General features: G+C 52.5%; 1 protein-coding gene across 1 annotated transcript in view; it reads right to left on the bottom strand.

Moving 5' to 3' along the window:
* LOC147098993 (ankyrin repeat and fibronectin type-III domain-containing protein 1-like) overlaps positions 1-24,182 on the bottom strand; it is a 152,048-nt gene that overhangs the window by 7,305 nt on the left and 120,561 nt on the right. The window contains exons 14-16 of the mRNA XM_085969508.1: positions 16,654-16,820; positions 10,520-10,670; positions 7,940-8,099 (exon numbers count right to left, since the gene is read on the bottom strand). Of these exons, the coding sequence (XP_085825634.1) occupies positions 7,940-8,099; positions 10,520-10,670; positions 16,654-16,820 (478 nt within the window). The remainder of the gene's footprint in view (positions 1-7,939; positions 8,100-10,519; positions 10,671-16,653; positions 16,821-24,182) is intronic.

The raw sequence follows: 24,182 nt of genomic DNA, 5'->3' as shown, positions 1-24,182 counted from the left end.
AACACTCCACACTCCACATTCAATAAGAAATAATTGGGATGGCACGGTGAATTCGATGTTAATGAACCAACATTGAGGCTCAATGTAGGACCAAGTTCTAGTTGTTCCTGAAGACTTTGAAACCTGTTGCTGTCTTGTAAAAATGGAGCTTGTAAGTTCTCATGTGAAAGCACCTTTAACATAGTAAAACGTCCCAAGGCGCTTCACAGGAGCGATTATCAAACAAAGTTTGACTCCACATAAGGAGATATTAGGACAGGTGACCAAAAGCTTGGTCACAGAGGTAGGTTTTAAGGAGCATCTTAAAGGAGGAGAGAGAGATCGAGAGGCGGAGAGGTTTAGGAGGGGATTTCCAGAGCTTAGGGCCTCAGCAGCTGAAGGCACGGCTGCCAATGGTGGAGCGAAGGAAATCGGAGATGCGCAAGAGGCTGGAATTGGAGCAGTGCTGAGATCTCGGAGGGTTGTAGGGCTGCAGAAGGTTACAGAGATAGGGTAAAAAAAAGAAAAAAAGACTTAAGAACATAAGAAATAGGAGCAGGAGTCGGCCATTCCGCCCCTCGAGCCTGCTCCGCCATTCAATAAGATCATGGCTGATCTGATCTTGGCCTCAACTCCACTTTCCCGCCCGCTCCCCATAACCCTCGACTCCCCTGTAGCTCAAATGTCTGTCTATCTCCGCCTTGAATATATTCAATGACTCCGCCTCCACAGCTCTCTGGGGAAGAGAATTCCAAAGATTCACGACTCTCTGAGAGAAGAAATTCCTCCTCATCTCCGTTTTAAATGGGCGACCCCTTATTTTGAAACTATGCCCCCTAGTTCTGGATTCCCCCATGAGGGGAAACATCCTCCCTGCATCTACCCTGTCAGCCCCTTCAGATTCATTTCTCCAGCGCCTTTCACGACCTCAGGACGTCCTAAAGTGCTTTACAGCCAATTAAGTACTTTTGAAGTGTACTCGCTGTTGTAATGTGGGAAATGCGGCAGCCAATTTGCACACGGCAAGGCCCCATGAACAGCAATGTGATAATGACCATTTTGATTGAGGGATAAATATTGGCCAGGACACCGAGGATTACGCCCCTGATTTTTTTCGAAATAGTGCCGCGGGATCTTTTACGTCCCCTGAGAGGGCAGACGGGACCTCGGTTTAATGTCTCATCTGAAAGACAGCTCCTCCGACAGTGTAGCACTCCCTCAGCACCGCACTGGGAGTGTCAGCCTAGATTTTTGTGCCCAAGTCCCTGGAGTGGGGCTTGAACCCATAACCTTCTGACTCAGAGGCGAGGGTGCTGCCCACTGAGGAGAATAGAATTCTGTACCTTCGCTGCTAAATTCCTAATCTGAGCTCTGGTGCTGCACTGAGCAGAGGTGTTCATGGTATTAAGACAGGCAGACAAAGAAATAGAATAAAATGCAAAAATAGGAAGAACTGACCAATGTATTTTATAAAATAAAACAGCATCCCTATAATTAACCCTAGAAAAATATGAACAGAGGAACAGGAGGAGGCCATTCAGCCCCTCGAGCCTGTTCCATCATTCAATTAGATTGTGGCTGATCTGTATCTTAACTCCATCTACCCGCCTTGGTTCCATAACCTTTAATATCCTTACCTAACAAAAATCTATCAATCTCAGTGTTGAAATTTTCAATTGACCCCCCGGCCTCAACAGCTTTTTGGGGGAGAGTGTTCCAGATTTCCACTACCCTTTGTGTGAAGAAGTGCTTCCTGACATCACCCCTGAACGGCCTGGCTCTAATTTTATGGTTATTCCCCCTTGTTCTGGACTCCCCGCCCCACCAGAGGAAATAGTTTCTCTCCATCTATCTATATATATAAACGAGTCGTTCTGTCTGTCTGTCTATCCTTCTGTCTGTCTGTCCTCGGGTGTGCGTCTGTCCGGCTATGCGCTCGAAAGTTATAGAGCCTACCTATGCGCGCGTTACCTCCAAAGAAAGCTTTCGGTTCCGGGACGGTCGTAAGCGTATTTACTTTTCGGTCGGACGAAAATTGTTCGCGCCTTATGCAAAAAACCTTCAAAATTAAACTCATTATCTGCTACTTAGCATTGATTGATTGACGTCAAGGTTCGACCAATCCTGTGCCGTCACGATTGACCAATCCTACAGTACGGTCCCCTGATGGTTGGCCAATCGGTGTGTGTGTGTGTGGGCGGGACTAATCGTTTTCATCTCAGGGATGTGGCAGCCATTGTTTCACTGCTTCCAGCTCAAACTACTTTGATCATCCAGCTTTGAAAAAGTTAGTATCTCTTTTAAAAATAACATAAGATTTTACCAAAAACGTTTTATAAGTACTTTCACTTTCATCTTTCAAGGTATTAAAAGGTAGAAATGTTGCCCGGCAGCAGATTGAGAGAGGGACACAGACAGGGCCCAAAAGCCTGGGACTCGATTTAAAATGTTGCCCGGCAGCAGATTCACAGAGGGACAGAGAGAGGCCCCAAAGCCTGGGACTCGATTTAAACCGCCCGGCCCAAAGCAGCCCTGGCAACGCCGGGCTCCCCCCAGCTAGTCTATATATATAAAAGGATATGTCTCTCTGTCTGGCTATACAATCAAAAGTTATAGAGCGTACCTACACATATGTTATATCAAAAGAAAGCTTATCATTAGGGGACTCTTGTAGGCATATTTACTTTTTGGTCGGACAAAAATTGTGCCGACGGTATCCAGAAAACGTTCAAAATTCCGCTCATTATCCGCTCATTTGCATTGAGTGGGGGCGGGTTCATTGTGTGTGCGGGCGGCCATCCTACAGTCGAGTGACAGGACCATTGACCAATCCTACACTTCAATGACCTGACGGTTGACCAATCGCTGTGTCACGGGGGCAGGTTCATTGCGTGTGCGGGCGGGCCATCCTACAGTCGAGTGACAGGACCATTGAGCAATCCTACACTTCAGTGACCTGACGGTTGACCAATCGGTGCATGTGTGGGCGGGCCTTATCATTCTGAACCGAGGTGAGTGTCAGCCATCTTGATTCCTAACTACTAACTATTGATTTATTTTTCCCACTTTCTGTGTGTGTGGAGGGGATTTTATCCAGCACAAATTTGGTACTTAGGAGCCCAACTAGCTCATTATATAATTTGCGTGTAATAAATTAGTCCAGTATGTGATTTATTTCTCGGGGCCATGTCAGTGCGGGGGCCCGGGGCCTAGGCTTCTCCAGCCGCCAGCAGCGCAACTCCAGTCCCAGGCTCCCGGCCTAGACAGGGACCAACACTGGCAGAGGGGAGGGGGTCTGCTGCCTCTGCTCCATTCCCGGGGTCGGTAGGTGGGGAGGCTTCATAAGCAACTGGGGTAGGTCGCAAGCCCCGAATAATTATCTGCCGTGTTAGCAGCTGAGGGGATTTCTTCTGCTGACAGCCCCAGGTTAACGGCAGCCATCTTTGTCAAGGAGGGTGAAAAGTTTCAGGGCGACGCCATTTTGATTCAGTGTGTAACAGAGTGCATGCGCGGCCATCTTAGTACAGGAACATAGAGTGGGTGGGGCTTCAGTGCTCCCAATCGGGTCCTGGAGAGACAATCGAGTGTGTGGGCGGGGCCTAATCTTTCCAACTGAACAGCAAGCGGCGGCCATTGTTGTTTCTGATACAACACACTGACAGGTGAGGACCCCCTTTTTTAATAAAAAGATTGGTGAGGTTGTAAAGTGTATGTTATAGAAAGATTTACCAAAAATGTTTTATAAGTACTTTAAGTTTCATGTTTCAAGGTATTAAAAGGTAGGCTGGGCCATGTCAGTGCAGGGGCCCGAGGCCTAGGCTTCTCCCCTCCCCCTCCCACCCCTTTCTCCCCTCCCCTCCCACCCCCTTTCTCCCCTCCCCTCCCACCCCCTTTCTCCCCTCCCCTCCCACCCCTTTCCCCCCCTCTCCCACCCCCTTTCCCCCCCCTCTCCCACCCCCTTTCCCCCCCTCTCCCACCCCCCTTTCGCCCCCCTCTCCCACCCCCTTTCCCCCACCCCCCTTTCGCCCCCCTCCCACCCCCCCTTTCCCCCACCCCCCCCTTTCCCCCTTCTCTCCTTCCCTCTCTCTCTGTCTCTCTCCCTCTCTCTTTGTCTCTCTCTCCCTCTCTATCTCACTCTCTCTCCCTCTCTCTCTCTCTTTCTCTCTCTCCCTCTCTCACACTCCCAGTCTCTCACACTCCCAGTCTCTCTCTCTCTCATCACTCCCAGTCTCTCTCACACTCCCACTCTCTCTCTCTCTCACACTCACACTCTCTCTCCCTCCCACTCTCACTCTCTCCCCCACTCTCTCTCTCTCCCCCACTCTCTCTCACCCCCTCTCTCTCTCTCCCTCTCTCCCCCACTCTCTCTCTCCCCACTCTCTCTCTCCCCCACTCTCTCTCTCCCCAATCTCTCTCTCTCCCCCACTCTCTCTCTCTCTCCCCCACTCTCTCTCTCTCTCCCCCACTCTCTCTCTCTCTCCCCCACTCTCTCTCTCTCTCCCCACTCTCCCTCTCTCCCCCACTCTCTCTCTCTCCCCCACTCTCTCTCTCTCCCCAATCTCTCTCTCTCCCCCACTCTCTCTCTCTCTCCCCCACTCTCTCTCTCTCTCCCCCACTCTCTCTCTCTCCCCCACTCTCCCTCTCTCCCCCACTCTCTCTCTCCCCCACTCTCTCTCTCTCCCCCAGTCTCTCTCTCTCTCCCCCAGTCTCTCTCTCTCTCCCCCAGTCTCTCTCTCTCTTTCCCCCAGTCTCTCTCTCTCTTTCCCCCAGTCTCTCTCTCTCTCTTTCCCTCAGTCAAATTCAAATTCAAATTCAAATCACTTTATTGGCATGATAAGGTACATCTTATGTTGCCAAAGCATCAAAATACATTTATGGTTGAACACATAAATGCAGTTCTATTCATACAGTGTATAAACAGGTATATCCCTGAGTGTATAAATATACATTCGCATTGTTTATATATACTCTTTTCTTAGTTTACTGGTTGTCCCTCTGTTCATGGCAAGCTATAACATAGTGTGCCGCCAGTGTTACACAGCTTCTCTCCTCCCCCAGTAGGAATGGGAGCTTTTGGTTGTCATTCAGATTTCTGAATTCAGGGCATATTTGTGAGAATTTTTGGTAGAAATTCTCCCTGATGCCCTGATATTTTCCACAGGCTGTGAGGAAGTGCATCTCTGTCTCCACTACTCCCTGACTGCAGTGAGAGCATATCCTGTCTTCTCTTGGCAGCCTGGTCTGCCTGTGTCTGCCTTTTTCGATCGCTAGGCTATGTTCGCTAAGTCTGTACCTTGTCAAGGTTCTTCTCAGTTTGTTATCCTTTACCATGGTCAGGTAATCAGCTATGTTGTATTGTCTGTTTAGGGCCAAGTAGCAATTGAGTTTGCTTTGGGTTTTTGTTGTTTCTGCCCCAATATGTCAGATATTTTTCCTTTTGCTTAGCGACGATTGTGTTGGGTCGAATTCTTTGTGTTACCCTGTCACTGTCCTGGGGCTGGTTATTGTTAGTATTGTTAGTAGTTACTTCACTGAGTCCCAGGACTAGTTGACTGAGGGTATTCTTCTTTATGGTCAGCTCTTGGCATTTCAGGGCGTCGTAGTGATAGCATTGGGGGTTGCTCATTTGTAGGTGATTCCAAAATTTGGTGGCTCTTTTTTGGATAGTGATTATTAATGGATATTGGCCTAGTTCCGCCCTGCATGCATTGTTTACTGTTTTCCTTTGAGTCCGGAGGATACTTTTACAGAATTCTGCATGTAGGATCTCAATTGGGTGTTTGTCCCATTTTGCAAATTCTTGTTGTGTTAGTGGTCCCCATACCTCACTGCCATAGAGCGCAATTGGTTCAATTACTGATTTGAAAATTTTGAGCCAAATGCTAATTGGGATTTCTATTTGGATTGATTTTTTGATGGCATAGAAAGCCCTTCTTGCTTTCTCTTTCAGTTCATTCACAGCCAGTTTGAAGTTTCCCGTAGAACTGATTTTTAAGCCCAAGTATGTGTAGTTAGTGGTTTGTTCAATTTTGGTTGTTCCTACTGTGAAATTTATTTTGGGTCCCTGATGTTTGGATCTTTGCTGGAACACAAGGACTTTGGTTTTTTGGGGATTTATTGTCAGGGCCCAAGTCTGGCAGTACGACTCCAGCAGGTCCAGGTTCTGCTGTAGACCCTCCTTAGTTGGTGACAGCAGAACCAGGTCGTCTGTCTCTCTCTCTTTTCTCCCAGTCGCTCTCTCTCTCTCTTCCAACAACAACATGCCCTCAAAAAAACCCTCGGCACCGCCAGGCACTTCAGCTAGTAGAATCATAAAATGATACAACACAGAAAGGCCATTCGGCCAAGGCGGGTAGATGGAGTTAGGATACAGATCGGCCATGATCTAATTGAATAGCGGAAGAGGTTCGAGGGGCTGAATGGCCTCCTCCTGTTCCTAAGTTCCTATTTTTCCAACTCCTTTGATCACCTCAATTAGATCACCCCTTAATCTTCTATATTCAAGGGATTACAAGCTTAGTTGATGCAATCGGTCATCATTATTTAACCATTATTATTCTGGTGAATCTGCGTTGCTCCCCCTCCAAGGCCAATATAGCCTACCTGAGGTGCGGTGCTCAGGATTGAACGCAGTGTCCTAAATGGGGTCTGCCCAGAGCTCTGTACAGCTGTAACATAACTTCCACCCCTTTGTATTCCAGCCCCTCTTGAGATAAAGAAATAAAGCAGTTCCCTATGGTAGCGTGGACATGATTCAGAGCCCAGGGCTGGAGTTGGTGGGTTGAAGGCATTGTCCAGGATATAGTCTGATTCCACAGGTGAAAGGTCACAATAGCGGTTCACTGCCAAATATAACCCCGCTGCGTAACAAATCCGTGTAAATATATTCCAAAATATACAGCTACCTTATTTAAGAAAATAAGAACATAAGAAATAGGAGCAGGAGTCGGCCACACGGCCCCCTCGAGCCTGCTCCGCCATTCAGTAAGATCATGGCTGATCTTTGACCTCAACTCCACCTTCCCACCCGATCCCCATATCCCTTGATTCCCCTAGAGTCCAAAAATCTATCGATCTCATCATCTGCGCATTCACTGCCCTTTGGGGTAGAGAACTCCAAAGATTCACAACCCTCTGAGTGAAGAAATTTCTCCTCATCTCAGTCTTATCCTGAGACTGTGACCCCTAGTTCTAGACTCTCCAGGATTTACATAAGGATGTTATATGGCAACAAATCTACAAACTAGTTTTGGTGTTTTTCTTCAATTTTTTTGTGAAGATGGTTAATGGTGCTGAATTGAATATTTTCACAATTTCAAGCACTCCAGACCAGATACAAGAAAGAAAGAATTGCATTTATATAGCGCCTTTTACGACCTCAAGACGTTCCAAAGCGCTTCACAGTCAATCACGTACTTTTGAAGTGTCGTCACTGTTGCACTACAACATGGTTAGGTGAAGGTTAAAGCTCCCTCTATTCTACCCTAACAAATATGCCTCACTCCCCAGCCCTGGGAAAGATTCCCTACTTAACGAGGGTGACATTTTACTACTTTTCCGCACCGGCCATCCAGAATTCCTGCACGGAACTTGCAAATTTTTTGCTACAGGCACTAAGAACTGCATTGAAACTGCCAGAAGTCACTTCATATAAAACCTTCACGGTTAGCCGAGAGAGCGAGCCTACAGGCGAGGAGGATCTTGTGTTTGATTTATTGGGTGTTGAGTTAGCTGATCTGAGCTGGGGGGGGGGCGGGGGGGATCTAAGAAATCCAACATTTTTTGGCTTCATGTTAGGCAAGGGTATTAAAGGTTACAGAACCAAGGCGGGTAGATGGAGTTAAGATACAGATCAGTCAATGTCTAATTGAATGGCCGAACAGGCTCGAGGAGCTGAATGGCCTCCTCCACTTCCTATGTTGCATGTGGCTGTGGATCAGTTCCCAATGGCCATACCCACCGAGCTCGAAGATCTGAAGCGGCAGGGTCAGGAACCCTGAGGGATGTCCATCCTGCCCTGGGGCTGAGCACACATCATCCGAGGGAGGTAGCAACAAGAGGAAGGAAACCTCTTCTCCAAACTCCAGCACTTCCTGCGTGTACAGTCGAAAGTCCACCGCCTAAAAACAGAGGGAAAAAAAGCTGCAATTTGTTTTTTGTTCTTTTCTATTTATTTTACGCTCCAGTAGTCTCCTCATCCATCTCGTGCATCGTCCTCCATCCAAGAATTCAGGCTACAATGCTGCTCCGAAGCCTCTGCCTATGTCACTCCAACCCAACCACAAGGGATTGAATGAGAGTGGCCCAGGATAATGTCCTCTTTGGTCAAGTAGCATAATTCGGCACCACTGACTGCAGTTGACCAGAAACTCAACTGGATCAACCACATAAATGCCGTGGCTGCTACAGCAGGTCAGAGGCTGGGTGTTCTGCGGCGAGCGTCTCACCTCCTGACTCCCCAAAGCCTTTCCACCACCTACAAGGCACAAGTCAGGAGTGTGATGGAATACTCTCCACTTACCTGGATGAGTGCAGCTCCAACAACACTCAAGAAGCTCGACACCATCCAGGACAAAGCCGCCCGCTTGCTCGTCACCTCATCAACTAACCTAAACATCCACTCCCTCTACCATCGGCGTACTATGACTGCGGTATGTACTATCCACAGGATTCACTGCAGCAACTTGCCAATGCATCTGCTGCAGTACTGGTCAAATCTGCGATCTGCAACAGCTAGAAGGACAAGGGCAGCAAGCGCATGAGAACATCATCACCTCCAAGTTCTCCTCCAAGTCACACACCATCCTGACTTGGACATATATCACCGATTCTTCATCGTTGCTGGCTCAAAATCCTGGAACTCCCTCCCTAACAGCGCTGCGGGAGCACCTTCACCACACGGACTGCAGCGGCTCAAGAAGGCGGCCCACCACCACCTTCTCAAGGGCAACTAGGGATGGGCAATAAATGCTGGCCTTGCCGGCATGAATGTTAAAAAAAAAAGCGCAGGTTCCCTCTAACCCAACAATAACGCTTTATCTAATTTCAGCAGAGTAAGCCCCTACTGTACCAGTGGGACATTTCCATTCTCCACACCTCGTGAGCACTCTGAATCCGATGGCCAATCTAGTGCTAGCTTGTATTACAATTGTCAGGTTGGGCTAGATTCAACCTCAGTTCTATAGCCACAAGGCGGCGAGGATAAAAAAAAAACTGCAAGTGTCAAAAATCTGATGACAGAAAATTCTGGAAATACGGAGCCGGTCCATTAGAATTTGAAAAGAACATGGGAGCGGGAGGAGGCCATTTAGCTCCTCGAGCCTGCTCCGCCATTCAATTAGATCATGGCTGAGCTGTATCTTAACTCCATCTACCCGCCTTGGTTCCGTAACCCTTAAAACCCTTGCCCAACAAAAATTGATCAAGTTTTGAAATTTTCAATTGACCCCCCCCAGCCTCAGCAGTATTTTTTGGGGGGTGGGGTGGGAAAGAGGGTTCCAGATTTCAAGAGAAAAGGTGGTTTGGATCATTTCGGGTGGAGTCCCTTTATTAGAATGGGATGTTTCGTGCCGGTTCTCAGGAGGAATCTCTACCTGGAAAAAGGTTAAAGGTGTCTTCCTCCTTTCAGACACTGACAGACCTGCTGTGTATTTCCAATAGGGCAGAAATTCGGGTCTCCACGGGTGAGTACGCACAGGGTACTCACCCATAAGGCCCAATGGAAGTGCCGGTTTCCTGCATGCACTGCGCATGCGCGGGAAACCGGCGCTTCCGTTCCCCTGAAAGAAGGGGTTAAGAGGTGGAACGCGTGCGCAGGAGAGGCTGCGCGTGCGCATCGAACTTACGTTTTTTTTGCAGGTTTTCCCGGGAGGGTAAGTCTCCAGAAGTTACACATTTAAAAAGCAGTCGTAAGGTCTGCTTTTTACAAGGTAAGTGGTGAATTAATTAAAATTAAAACATTTTTTCCACAGGTTTATTATTTTTAAATACTTTAAAGAAAGGTAAGTTTATTTTTAGCCCCGTTAGAAAATAAAATTATTTTTTTCAAAAATTTAAATTGTTTAAAATAGTTATTTCATGTAATTTATAGTTTATTTAAAAAATGTGATTAAAAAAAAATTATTTGAAGATGTAGTGATGTTTTGGGGCCGTAGTATTTCTAAGTTTTGACAGCTCTTCCTGTCAAGCTTATGAATGGAGCATTCCCTGCTCCGATTGGCTCCTCATGGCTCACGTGATCCTAGGGGACGCATTGAACTAACTGCGCCCCTGGGATACGCAAACACTGTGCGCCGGCAGCTGGAGCAGGCCCAGGATCGGAATTCCACGGGGGCCCACAGCTCAACGGCCGGCGCGCAAGGTAAGTGCAGGTCGGGGGCTTTCACCCGCGGGAAGCCCTCGACCCGAATTTCTGGGCCATTATGTTCTCGTTCAGAAGGACAGTGTTTGATCTAGCTATGCTACCCAATGCCCTTAGGTTGTCCGCATTGCTGAAGAAAGTTGCTGTTTCAATGTGTAAGTTGTACCCAGTCTGGGTTACCTGGCCGAGGGCCACGTCCAGTTGCTTGAGGAGGCTTTTCACAGCCGTGCGGAGGCCCTCCAGGAAACGACACTGCGAGCTCCCAGTGTTCCCCTCTGTGACCATGGAATCGGTCAGAGACGACACATTTCGTAACCACTCCCACTCCTCCCTGTAATTAGGCAAATGGTATGAGATTTATCACTGGACCCTGTACTGAGACAGACTGTTCATCTCCAGGCACCGTGAAGACAGGCTGGCTAATATAACGCAGCCAATTCGATCGGGTGAGGGAAGTCAGCGCTCTTGTACGGCACCTTTGCATGCCCAGGGATTGAAATTCCTGTGTGCGCTATATTTGGCACATCGCCTAACGCTGGTACATTTTAACGCAGTCATTGACCTGTTTCCTGTACACCTCTTACGGGCAGTGCAGTCCTGAGGGAGTGCGGCACTGCCGGCGGTGCCGTCTTTCAGAGGAGACGTTAAACTGAGGCCCCGTCTGCCCTCTCTGGTGGACATAAAAGATCCCATGGCACTATTTCGAAGAAGAGCAGGGGAGTTATCCCTGATGTCCTGGCCAATATTTATCCCTCAATCAACATCACTAAAAAAAAACAGATTATTTGGTCATTATCACATTGCTGTTTGTGGGAGCTTGCTGTGCGCAAATTGGCTGCTGCGTTTCCTACATTACAACAGTGACTACACTTCAAAAAAGTACTTCATTGGCTGTAAAGTGCTTTGGGATGTCCGGTGGTCGTGAAAGGCGCTGTTTAAATACAAGTCTTTCTTTGGATGAATGAACCAAGATGGGCAGATAAACCGTAATGATCTTGTAAACTGTTCTCAATGTTATCCTTGGATTACTTAAGGTTTGTTAAGGTCTTCTGTTAGCTCACGTATTAATACTTTGTGCAAGCACCTTTGTGCATTGTTTTAATGCTGTCATTAAGCAATTTATCTGCCTGACCCAGACAACCTGCCCCAGACAACCTGCCCCAGACAGCCTGTCCCAGACAACCTGCCCCAGACAGCCTGCCCCCAGACAACCTGCCCCCAGACAACCTGCCCCCAGACAACCTGCCCCAGACAACCTGTCCCAGACAGCCTGCCCCAGACAGCCTGTCCCAGACAGCCTGCCCCAGACAACCTGCCCCCAGTCTCATCTGCATTGCCATGAGGAGAGGTGAAGAGGTCAGTGACTTCCCCAGAGGGCAAAGGGGCAGTTTGTCTGGGCATGTTGTTTGGGGCACGTTGTCTGGTGCAGGTTGTCTGGGGGGCAGGTTGTCTGGGGGGCAGGTTGTCTGTAGGCAGGTTGTCTGGGGGGCAGGTTGTCTGTAGGCAGGTTGTCTGGGGGGCAGGTTGGCTGGGACAGGCTGTCTGGGACAGGCTGTCTGGGACAGGTTGTCTGGGACAGGTTATCTGGGGCAGGTTGTCTGGGGCAGGCTGTCTGGGACAGGCTGTCTGGGGACAGGTTGTCTGGGGCAGGTTGTCTGGGGGCAGGTTGTCTGGGGCAGGTTGTCTGGGGCAGGTTGTCTGGGGCAGGTTGTCTGGGGCAGGTTGTCTGGGGGCAGGTTGTCTGGGGCAGGTTGTCTGGGGCAGGTTGTCTGGGACAGGTTGTCTGGGGCAGGTTGTCTGGGGCAGGTTGTCTGGGGCAGGTTGTCTGGGGGCAGGTTGTCTGGGGCAGGTTGTCTGGGGGCAGGTTGTCTGGGGCAGGTTGTCTGGGGCAGGTTGTCTGGGGCAGGTTGTCTGGGGCAGGTTGTCTGGGGGCAGGTTGTCTGGGGCAGGTTGTCTGGGGCAGGTTGTCTGGGACAGGTTGTCTGGGGCAGGTTGTCTGGGGCAGGTTGTCTGGGGGCAGGTTGTCTGGGGCAGGTTGTCTGGGGCAGGCTGTCTGGGACAGGTTGTCTGGGGGCAGGTTGTCTGGGGGCAGGTTGTCTGGAGCAGGTTGTCTGGGGCAGGCTGTCTGGGACAGGTTGTCTGGAGCAGGTTGTCTGGGGGCAGGTTGTCTGGGGGCAGGTTGTCTGGGGCAGGTTGTCTGGGGCAGGCTGTCTGGGACAGGTTGTCTGGGGCAGGTTGTCTGGGGCAGGTTGTCTGGGACAGGCAGATAAATTGCTTAATGACAGCATTAAAACAATGCACAAAGGTGCTTGCACAAAGTATTAATACGTGAGCTAACAGAAGACCTTAACAAACCTTAAGTAATCCAAGGATAACATTGAGAACAGTTTACAAGATCATTACGGTCTATCTGCCCACCTTGGTTCATTCATCCAAAGAAAGACTTGTATTTAAACAGCGCCTTTCACGACCACCAGACATCCCAAAGCGCTTTACAGCCAATGAAGTACTTTTATGAAGTGTAGTCACTGTTGTAATGTAGGAAACGCAGCAGCCAATTTGTGCACAGCAAGCTCCCACAAACAGCAATGTGATAATGACCAAATAATCTGGTTTTTTTTAGTGATGTTGATTGAGGGATAAATATTGGCCAGGACACCGGGGATAACTCCCCTGCTCTTCTTTGAAATAGTGCCGTGGGATCTTTTATGTCCACCAGAGAGGGCAGACGGGACCTCGGTTTAACGTCTCCTCTGAAAGACGGCTCCTCCGACAGTGCAGCACTCCCTCAGCACTGCGCTGGAGTGTCAGCCTTGCTTTTTGTGCTCAGGTCTCTGGAGTGGGACCTGAGCCCACAACCTCCTGACTCAGAGGCGAGGGTGCTGCCCACTCAGCCACGGCTGACACTTAAAGTGACCCTAAAGTTCCCCCAGTGCAACATCCAATTCTTCCTTCAATGATTCCAGGGATTTTGCCTCCATCACTCTATCTGTGACTCTTCCACATGTTAATCAGTCTGTATGAAGATCTTGCTGATCGCAGCCCTACATTGTCCTTTCACTGGTTTGAAACTGCGGGCTCTTGTTGTGTTCTTGCTATTGAATGTAATAGTAGTCCTCCAGCGTCACCTTCTCCAATCTCTCAGGTGCCTACTTTCTATGCTGAAAAACCTGGGGGCAAAAATTGGGTCACGCCCCCTTTGGGGCGATAACTACTTTTAGCGCCCCGAAAAAGTTAGCACCCCAGCGTCCGAAATTGAATGGTAGCGCCCCAAGCAGGAGGCGGGGCGCTACTGGGTGCGCTCCCCCTCCCTCTTGGGGCGCTCCCATTGAATATCACGTGCAGTAGCGCCACACGCGTCGGCACGTAGCGCCGCGGTACTGTAGGCCTCCCTCCCCTGACGAAAGGGGAGGGGCCTAGCGCAGCGTGCACCGGGGCCCTGCTGGCTCACCAGGGAGCCGGGTGCCGGGAAAAGAGCCCGGAACTCAAGAGGAACGCCGGGCTGCCCGATCGCGGCCGGCATCCTGCAGGAGGAGGCCAGAGGGGGCAGGTGCTGGCAGGCGGGCCAAAAAAACATGGCCGCCCGGCACCTGCCCTTTAATTTGCGCTGCCCCGGCCGCAAACACGCCACCCTGACCCTGTCGGACATATCGTCCGGGGCGCTGCGCATGGCCATGACGTCATCGCCGGATGTGTAGCGCCGCGGGGTGTTACCGGCTACCACCGCCGCTGAATTTCACGGGAGTCATTAGCGGCACCGTGCCCGGGTGCTCGGTGCTTTGTGCCCCGTTAACGCCCTCTTAGGATGCTAAGAGTATTGTGTGCAGTTTTGGTCGCCTTATCTGAGGAAGGATGTTCTTGCCATGGAGGGAGTGCAGCGAAGATTCACCAGACTGATACCTGGGATGGCAGGAATGACGTAGGAGGAGAGATTGGGCCGATTGGGCTTGTATTCGCTGGAGTTTAGAAGAATGAGAGGGGATCTCATTGAAACTTATAAAATTCTAACAGGACTAGACAGACTAGATGCAGGAAGGATGTTCCCGATGGCCGGGGAGTCCAGAACCAGGGGTCACAGTCTAAGGATAAGGGGTAAGCCATTTAGGACAGAGATGAGGAGGAATTTCTTCACCCAGAGAGTGGTGAACCTGTGGAATTCTCTACCACAGAAGACAGTTGAGGCCAATTCATTAAATATATTCAAGAAAGAGTTGGATATATTTCTTAAGGCTAAAGGGATCAAGGGATATGGGGAGAAGGCAGGGACAGGGTACTGAATTTGGATGATCAGCCATAATCGCATTGAACGGCGGAGCAGGCTCGAGGGGCCGAATGGCCTACTCCTGCTCCTATCTTCTATGTTTCTATGTTTCTAACGGGAGGCACAAAGCAACCGAATTTTTCTCCGCTGAAGTTTCTCAACTCAGTGAACACCAGGAGCCGGGGTCTGGCCTCAGGGAGAGTCCCCGTCAGCCAGGAGGAGCCCAAGGTGCTGAGGTAGGGTCACCAACTCTGATTGGTCATATTCCTGGAGGTATTGTTACATGACCCTCCCGGCTCCAACCACCTTGCCCCCCCCACTCTCCCGCCATTGGTCGCCCAACATGTCCATCCGCACAACGCCATGCCTCTCCACACCAATCGGAAAGCAAACTGACTCTTCATTACCCAATTGGACGATTCTTGACTCCCAGTCAAACAGCTTTATTTTTCCCACCTCCCAATATTTTTATAACTAATAAAGTGTTCCAAGAAAATAAAACATTTTAATGCCCCAGTATTTTTTCTCCAGGGTTGCTGGAAGCAGTGTCCAGGAGATTCATCTTTAATTGCTGGAGACTCCAGGACAGCCCTAGGCTGAGGCCCTGGGTGGGAAACACTGTCCCGATAACAGGCACAACTGTCCGATGGGACGCAAGAATACAGGAAACAGGAGCAGGAGTCGGCCATACGGCCCCTCGCGCCTGCTCCGCCATTCAATAAGATCATGGCTGATCTTCGACCTCAACTCCACTTTCCCGCCCTAACCACATGTCCCTTGATTCCCTTAATATCCATAAATCTATCGATCTCAGCCTTGAATATACTCAACGACTGAGCATCCACAGCCCTCTGGGGCAGAGGATTCCAAAGATTCACAATCCTCTGAGTGAAGAAATTCCTCCTCATCTCAGTCTTGGCCGACCCCTTATCCTGAGACTATGACCCCTAGTTCTAGACTCTCCAGCCAGGGGGAAACAACCTCTCAGCATCTTCCCTGTCAAGCCTTCTCAGAACCTTATGGCCTAGAAATTCAGTTGCTTGCGCCACCAGTTTGCGCCCAAAGAGGCCACTCAGAGGCTTTAGCGTCACTGGCCACAACCACCGCGATATTTAGCGGGGCGCTAATGGCGGCGTTAGCCTGTAGCGCTGCGCCGCCACCGATGACGTCATCGGTGTGCGCAGCGCCCCGAGCGCCATATTAGGTCGCAGCCGCCTCTTCCGCGCTGGCCGCAAATAGCGACCGGTACACAGGGGCCTACCTGTGGCGGTAGTGGGGCGAGTTAAGGTGGAGGAGCGGCCGGCCGGTTTTTCGGCGGCCGCCTGCCCGCACCCCCCCCCGCGGCATTGCCGGCTGTTTCCCGAGAGCCCGGCACGTCTCCTTGGTGCCGGGCTCATTTGCCGGCACTCGCGAGCGGGGATCGCGCTGTTGCAGGCACCTCCCCCTTAACAGTGGGAGGAAGGCCTGCAGTACCGCAGCTTGCCGTGCCGCAGCGGGTGGCGCTGCGGCACTTTGCGCGCCGAAATTCAGTTTCAGCGCCCCAAGCGGGGCGCCTAAAGCCTTGTTTAGCGGCCGGCTTCCATTTGGGGCGCTGAAACTGAATATCCCGATGGCGCAAGTGGCTCCGCGCGCAGCGGTAATTCCGGCGCCCAGGCGAACTTGGCGCCCCAAACTGAATTTTTAGCCCTATATGTTTCAATGAGATCACCTCTCATTCTTCTAAACTTCAAAACGTATAGACTCAATCTATGCGATCTCTCCTCATAGGACAACCCTTTCATCCCAGGAATCAGTCTAGTGAACCTTTGTTACACCCTCCCTGAGGCAAGTATACCCTTCCTTAGGTACGGAGACCAATACAGTGCACAGTACTGCAGGAACGGGGGAGTAGCTATTAAAGTGAGAGCACGAGGAACTGACACACCCTGGGGCACCCAAAGGAGGTGGGATCAATACAGGAGGGAAACACAGTGGAATTAAAGAAAGAGAGGAGGGGATTGAAGAATGGGCGGCCGGAGATTATAGAGGGGGAAATCACGAACATTCCCAATACCTGGATACATTCTTGTTGTCCCGTATCTTGGTGTGACAGAGAACGTTGGGCAACCTGTAAGGGACGAGGACTTTAATCTGATCCACGGAGCTGCAGAGCTTTAGGTAGCCGAGGTAGAGGCCTGGCGGTAAGGCCTGGCTGATCCGTTTGTGATAGTCCAGCTTGTCCTGGAGGAGAAAACAAATAAAAAGGTCAAAGTGGGTCGTGTCTTGTTGTTGACAAAGAAATAAGAGACCCCGGGATGTCTTCTTCACATCATGCCCCTGCCCACCCCCCCCCCAACACTTCCTGTGCTTGAGAATATGCGGGGGCCATTTTACCTCGACTCGCCAGGCGGGTAACTCACGGGATTGGGTGGGGTGCCGGTTTTACTCCCCGTCCAATAGCAGTGAGGGGCGTAAAACCAAGGTCGCACCCGATCGCGTCAGTTTCCCGACAGGCGGTTAAGGGCACAATTGCCCCCTTGTATGTCAACTGCACAAACACGGTGTCAATGCACAGGAGGCACAGTTACATCAAGGACTCTGAAGCTGGGTTGACTCCAAACACTGGGGTCGATTTTAACATCAGGCAGCCATGCGGCGGAATGTGTCCCGGGGGACAGGAGTCTGTATCCCCGCCCATTCCCGGGGACAGGAGTCTGTATCCCCGCCCATTCCCCGGGGGACAGGAGTCCGTATCCCCGCCCGTTCCCGGGGGACAGGAGTCCGTATCCCCGCCCGTTCCCGGGGGACAGGAGTCCGTATCCCCGCCCATTCCCGGGGACAGGAGTCTGTATCCCCGCCCGTTCCCGGGGGACAGGAGTCCGTATCCCGCCCGTTCCCAGGGACAGGAGTCTGTATCCCCGCCCGTTCCCGGGGGACAGGAGTCCGTATCCCGCCCGTTCCCAGGGACAGGAGTCCGTATCCCGCCCGTTCCCGGGGGACAGGAGGCCGTATCCCCGCCCGTTCCCCGGGGGACAGGAGTCCGTATCCCCGCCCATTCCCGGGGACAGGAGTCCGTAACCCCGCCCATTCCCGGGGACAGGAGTCCGTAACCCCGCCCATTCCCAGGGACAGGAGTCCGTATCCCCGCCCGTTCCCGGGGCCAGGAGTCCGTATCCCGCCCGTTCCCGGGGACAGGAGTCCGTATCCCGCCCATTCCCGGGGACAGGAGTCTGTATCCCCGCCCGTTCCCGGTGACAGGAGTCCGTATCCCGCCCGTTCCCGGGGACAGGAGTCCGTATCCCGCCCGTTCCCGGGGGACAGGAGTCCGTATCCCGCCCGTTCCCGGGGGACAGGAGTCCGTATCCCGCCCATTCCCGGGGGACAGGAGTCCGTATCCCGCCCGTTCCCGGGGCACAGGAGTCCGTATCCCGCCCGTTCCCAGGGGGACAGGAGTCCGTATCCCCGCCCGTTCCCGGGGGACAGGAGTCCGTATCCCCGCCCGTTCCCGGGGGACAGGAGTCCGTATCCCCGCCCGTTCCCAGGGGACAGGAGTCCATATCCCGCCTGTTCCCCGGGGGACAGGAGTCCGTATCCCCGCCCGTTCCCAGGGACAGGAGTCTGTATCCCCGCCCGTTCCCAGGGACAGGAGTCTGTATCCCCGCCCGTTCCCGGGGGACAGGAGTCCGTATCCCCGCCCGTTCCCAGGGACAGGAGTCTGTATCCCCGCCCGTTCCCGGGGGACAGGAGTCTGTATCCCACCCGTTCCCGGGGGACAGGAGTCCGTATCCCGCCCGTTCCCGGGGGGACAGGAGTCCGTATCCCCGCCCGTTCCCAGGGACAGGAGTCTGTATCCCCGCCCGTTCCCGGGGGACAGGAGTCCGTATCCCGCCCGTTCCCGGGGGGACAGGAGTCCGTATCCCCGCCCGTTCCCAGGGACAGGAGTCCGTATCCTCGCCCGTTCCCAGGGACAGGAGTCCGTATCCCCGCCCGTTCCCGGGGGACAGGAGTCCGTATCCCGCCCGTTCCCGGGGGACAGGAGTCCGTATCCCGCCCATTCCCGGGGGACAGGAGTCTGTATCCCGCCCGTTCCCGGGGGGACAGGAGTCCGCATCCCCGTCCGTTCCCGGGGGACAGGAGTCCGTATCCCGCCCGTTCCCGGGGGGACAGGAGTCCGCATCCCCGTCCGTTCCCGGGGGACAGGAGTCCGTATCCCCGCCCGTTCCCGGGGGAGAGGAGTCCGTATCCCCGCCCGTTCCCGGGGGGACAGGAGTCCGTATCCCCGCCCGTTCCCCGGGGACAGGAGTCCGTATCCCCGCCCGTTCCCGGGGGACAGGAGTCAATATCCCGCCCGTTCCCAGGGGACAGGAATCCGTATCCCCGCCCGTCCCCGGGGGACAGGAGTCCGTATCCCCGCCCGTTCCCGGGGGACAGGAGTCCGTATCCCCGCCCGTTCCCGGGGGGACAGGAGTCCGTATCCCCGCCCGTTCCCCGGGGACAGGAGTCCGTATCCCCGCCCGTCCCCGGGGGACAGGAGTCCGTATCCCGCCCGTCCCCGGGGGGACAGGAGTCCGTATCCCCGCCCGTTCCCGGGGGACAGGAGTCCGTATCCCCGCCCGTCCCCGGGGGACAGGAGTCCGTATCCCCGCCCGTCCCCGGGGGACAGGAGTCCGTATCCCCGCCCGTCCCCGGGGGACAGGAGTCCGTATCCCCGCCCGTTCCCGGGGGACAGGAGTCCGTATCCCCGCCCGTCCCCGGGGGACAGGAGTCCGTATCCCCGCCCGTTCCCGGGGACAGGAGTCCGTATCCCCGCCCGTTCCCAGGGACAGGAGTCCGTATCCCCGCCCGTTCCCGGGGGACAGGAGTCCGTATCCCGCCCGTTCCCCGGGGTACAGGAGTCCGTATCCCCGCCCGTTCCCCGGGGGACAGGAGTCCGTATCCCCGCCCGTTCCCGGGGACAGGAGTCCGTATCCCCGCCCGTTCCCAGGGACAGGAGTCCGTATCCCCGCCCGTTCCCGGGGGACAGGAGTCCGTATCCCGCCCGTTCCCCGGGGTACAGGAGTCCGTATCCCCGCCCGTTCCCCGGGGGACAGGAGTCTGTATCCCCGCCCGTTCCCGGGGGACAGGAGTCCGTATCCCGCCCGTTCCCCGGGGTACAGGAGTCCGTATCCCCGCCCGTTCCCCGGGGGACAGGAGTCCGTATCCCCGCCCATTCCCGGGGACAGGAGTCTGTATCCCCGCCCGTTCCCCGGGGACAGGAGTCCGTATCCTGTCCGTCCCCGGGGACATGAGTCCGTATCCCGCCCGTTCCCCGGGGACAGGAGTCCGTATCCCGCCCGTTCCCAGGGGACAGGAGTCCGTATCCCGCCCGTTCCCGGGGGACAGGAGTCCGTATCCCGCCCGTTCCCCGGGGGACAGGAGTCCGTATCCCCGCCCGTTCCCCGGGGGACAGGAGTCCGTATCCCCGCCCGTTCCCCGGGGGACAGGAGTCCGTATCCCCGCCCGTTCCCCGGGGGATAGGAGTCCGTATCCCCGCCCGTTCCCCGGGGGACAGGAGTCCGTATCCCGCCCGTTCCCCGGGGGACAGGAGTCCGTATCCCCGCCCGTTCCCCGGGGGACAGGAATCCGTATCCCCGCCCGTCCCCGGGGGACAGGAGTTCGTATCCCGCCCGTTCCCCGGGGGACAGGAGTCCGTATCCCCGCCCGTTCCCGGGGGACAGGAGTCCGTATCCCGCCCGTCCCCGGGGGACAGGAGTCCGTATCCCGCCTGTTCCTGGGGGTGAAGAGGTCACCGACTCCATTGTGAGGCTGTTACCATTCCATTGATTTCGACAAGTTACAATGGACCTCACTCTGTCCAATTATCAGCAGTCAGTGTTGTATCAATCAACATTGTTACTACAATGTAGTTCAGGATGGACGGGGTGATGGGTGAACAGGACTTGGTGCGAGTTAGGACACGGGCAGCAAAGCTTTGGATGAGCTGAGGTTTATGGAGGGTGGAAGATGTGAGGGCGGCCAGGAGAACTTTGGAGTAGTCAAGTCTGGAGGTGACAAAGGCATGGATGAGGGTTTCAGTAGCAGACGGGCTGAGCCAGGGGTTGAAGTGGGCAATATTATGGAAGTGGAAGTAGGCAGTCTAGTACAGTGGCTGGGGAGGGGGATGGAATCAGTGGAAGGGGTACGGAGGTTGTGGCAGGGGCTGAAGTCAATGGCTTTAGCCTCCCAATGTTTAACTGGAGCAAGTTGCAGCTCTTCCAGGACTAGATGTCTAGGACTAGATCAGTGTCAGCTGTAGCTCAGTGGGTAGCACCCTCGCCTCTGAGTCAGAAGGTTGTGGGTTCATAGTCCCACTTGCTGGGACTTGAGCACATAAAGCTAGGCTGACACTCCAGTGCAGTACTGAGGGATTGCAGCACTGTCGGAGGTGCCATCTTTCGGATGAAACCGAGGCCCTGTCTGTTCTCTCAGGCGGATGTAAAAGATCCCATGGCACTATTTTGAAGAAGAGCAGGGGAGTTATCCCCGGTGTCCTGGGGCCAATATTTATCCCTCAAACAACATAACAAAAACAGATTATCTGGTCATTATCACATTGCTGTTTGTGGGACCTTGCTGTGCGCAAATTGGCTGCCGTGTTTCCCACATTACAACAGTGACTCTACTTCATTGGCTGGTAAAGCGCTTTGAGATGTCCAGTGGATGTGAAAGGTGCTATAGAAATGCAAGTCTTCTTCTTCTAGATGTTGGACTAGAAGTCTGATAATCCAGAGGCAGTGGAGGAGTCTGGAGAGGTAGAGCTGGGTATTGTCAGTGTACATGTGGAAGCTGTCTCATGTTTGTAGATGATGCCTCCAAGGTGCAGCCTGTAGATAAGGAAGAGGAGGAGGAGGAGGGGGGCCAAGGATAGATTCCTGGAAATTGGTGGAAGTAACAGTGTGGGGGCGGGATGAGAAGCCATTACTGGAGATGCTCGGTCTATGACTGGATCGGTAAGAGTGGAACCAGGCGAGGGCAGTCCGACCAAGCTGGAGAGGCGTTGGAGGAAAATGGTGTGGTCAGCTGTGTCATATTTATGCTAATATATATGTACAAATGTATGTTGAAATGTTTAAGTGTCCTAATCCAAATTGTACACTCTCGGGAGCCACAAGCCTACATTTCGTTGTACTGCACTTGTGCACTAACAATGACAATAAAAGTTGATTTGATTTGATTTGAGCGATAATGCACCACAGTTCCGGTCAAAACGCAGGTTATTCATGACTTTGATTAGGGTCATGTCAGGGGCAGAAACCTGAATGAAGAGACTCAAACATGGAGTTGTGTGAAAAATGAGCACGTTTACCAAGCAGCAACACTTTTCAAGAACTTTGGAATGGAAAAGGAGGTTGGAGATGGGTCAACAGTCTGTAAGGAGGGTCGAGGGTGACTTTTTGAGGGGGAAGCGATGGTGATGGTTTTGAAAGGGAGGGACCATGCCTGAGGGGAGGGAACCATTTACAATGGGCTAGCACGGGGGCACTGGAAGGGAAGTTGGGAGGGCAGCAGTTCAGTGAGAATGGCGTCAAGGGTGCCAGGACGTGGGTCTCATGGGGGAGAGAAGCTCGGAAACAGCACGAGGGGAGATGGGAGAGAATGTAGAGAGCGGGAGAGAGACACGGTTTCAGGGCTCGGGTAAGGGGAGCCTGGGAGATGTTTGGCTTGGTGGACCAGGGGAAGGGCAGAAAGCAGCAGAGGCAGCTTAATGGTAGCCTCAATCATAGTGACAAAGAAGTCCATGAGCTCCTCACACTTGTTGATGCTGAGGATGGAGGGGCAGTGGAGAGGGGTTTAAGGAGACAGCTGGTAGTGGAGAAAAGAAGCTGGGTTATTTTTGTAAGTTAAGATCTATGCATCTGCTGATGTAGCTTTGGGGAAGGCACAGGAAAATGTTGCAGGAGATTTTCTGAAGAAAGTCAATGGGTGAGGTGGAGTCTGGACGGAGTGAATTGCATCAGGTCTTTGGGAGAAACCAGCTTGAGAGGCTGAACAGTACTTTTCTCATTCTATGATCCAGCATTAGACTTGGAAGGTGGGAGGGGAGAAGGGCGGTTAAGAGATTTCTTCTGTGAGCTTTGTGTAACAAAACTGTAAACCCATTAATAAAGAGGGTTTGCAATTCAGTGACTTGCAGCTGAGAGGGGTTAATGTCCCCTGGTAGAATGATCACCACGTTCATGTAACATTCTATGCTGCACTATTTCGACCCATTTAAATTAAAAGGAGTTAATGATTGTTGTTGGTGCACAAGGAATATTAAACAAGCGTGTGAACCTTGGGGCATTAAACAGCAAAGGGTCGTTGTGGAGATAAATGTAGGCGCATTTTCCAAATTCAGGTCTGTGCTGAAACAAACAATATCGTTGAGATATAGGCAACGAGGGATATTGTGAGAAGATAGTGAGGGATATAGCGAGAAGGCAACGAGGGATATAGTGAGAAGATAGTGAGGGATATAGTGAGGAGGTAATGAGGGATATAGTGAGGAGGTAATGAGGGATATAGTGAGGAGGCAATGAGGGATATAGTGAGGAGGCAATGAGGGATATAGTGAGAAGGGATTGAGGGATATAGTGAGAAGGTAATGAGAGATATAGTGAGGAGGCAATGAGGGATATAGTGAGAAGGCAATGAAGGATATAGTGAGGAGGTAATGAGGGATATAGTGAGAAGGTAATGAGGGATATGGTGAGAAGATAGTGAGGGATATAGTGAGGAGGTAGTGAGGGATATAGTGAGAAGATAGTGAGGGATAAAGTGAGGAGGTAGTGAGGGATATAGTGAGGAGGTAATGAGAGATACAGTGAGGAGGTAATGAGGGATATAGTGAGAAGGTAATGAGGGATATAGTGAGAAGGCAATGAGGGATATAGTGAGGAGGCAATGAGGGATATAGTGAAGAGGTAATGAGGGATATAGTGAGGAGGCAATGAGGGATATAGTGAGAAGGCAATGAGGGATATAGTGAGAAGGCAATGAGGGATATAGTGAGAAGGCAATGAGGGATATAGTGAGGAGGCAATGAGGGATATAGTGAGAAGGTAATGAGGGATATAGTGAGGAGGTAGTGAGCGATATAGTGAGGAGGTAATGAGGGATATAGTGAGGAGGTAGTGAGCGATATAGTGAGGAGTCAATGAGGGATATAGTGAGAAGGTAATGAGGGATATAGTGTGAAGGCAATGAGGGATATAGTGAGAAGGCAATGAGTGATATAGTGAGGAGGTAATGAGGGATATAGTGAGTAGTCAATGAGGGATATAGTGAGAAGGCAATGAGGGATATAGTGAGGAGGCAATGAGGGATATAGTGAGGAGGCAATGAGGGATATAGTGAGGAGGTAATGAGGGATATAGTGAGGAGGCAATGAGCGATATAGTGAGGAGGCAATGAGGGATATAGTGAGAAGGTAGTGAGGGATGTAGTGAGGAGGTAATGAGGGCTATAGTGAGAAGGTAGTGAGGGATATAGTGAGGAGGTAATGAGGGATATAGTGAGGAGGTAATGAGGGATATAGTGAGGAGGTAATGAGGGATCTGGTGAGAAGGCAATGAGGGATATAGT

Source organism: Somniosus microcephalus, chromosome 28, assembly GCF_052327205.1.
Source record: "Somniosus microcephalus isolate GS21.2 chromosome 28, FLI_Smic_1.0, whole genome shotgun sequence".
Taxonomy (NCBI): Eukaryota; Metazoa; Chordata; class Chondrichthyes; order Squaliformes; family Somniosidae; genus Somniosus; species Somniosus microcephalus.
The sequence above is the reverse complement of the archived record's forward strand: the minus strand, read 5'-3'. Positions and strand labels throughout refer to the sequence as shown.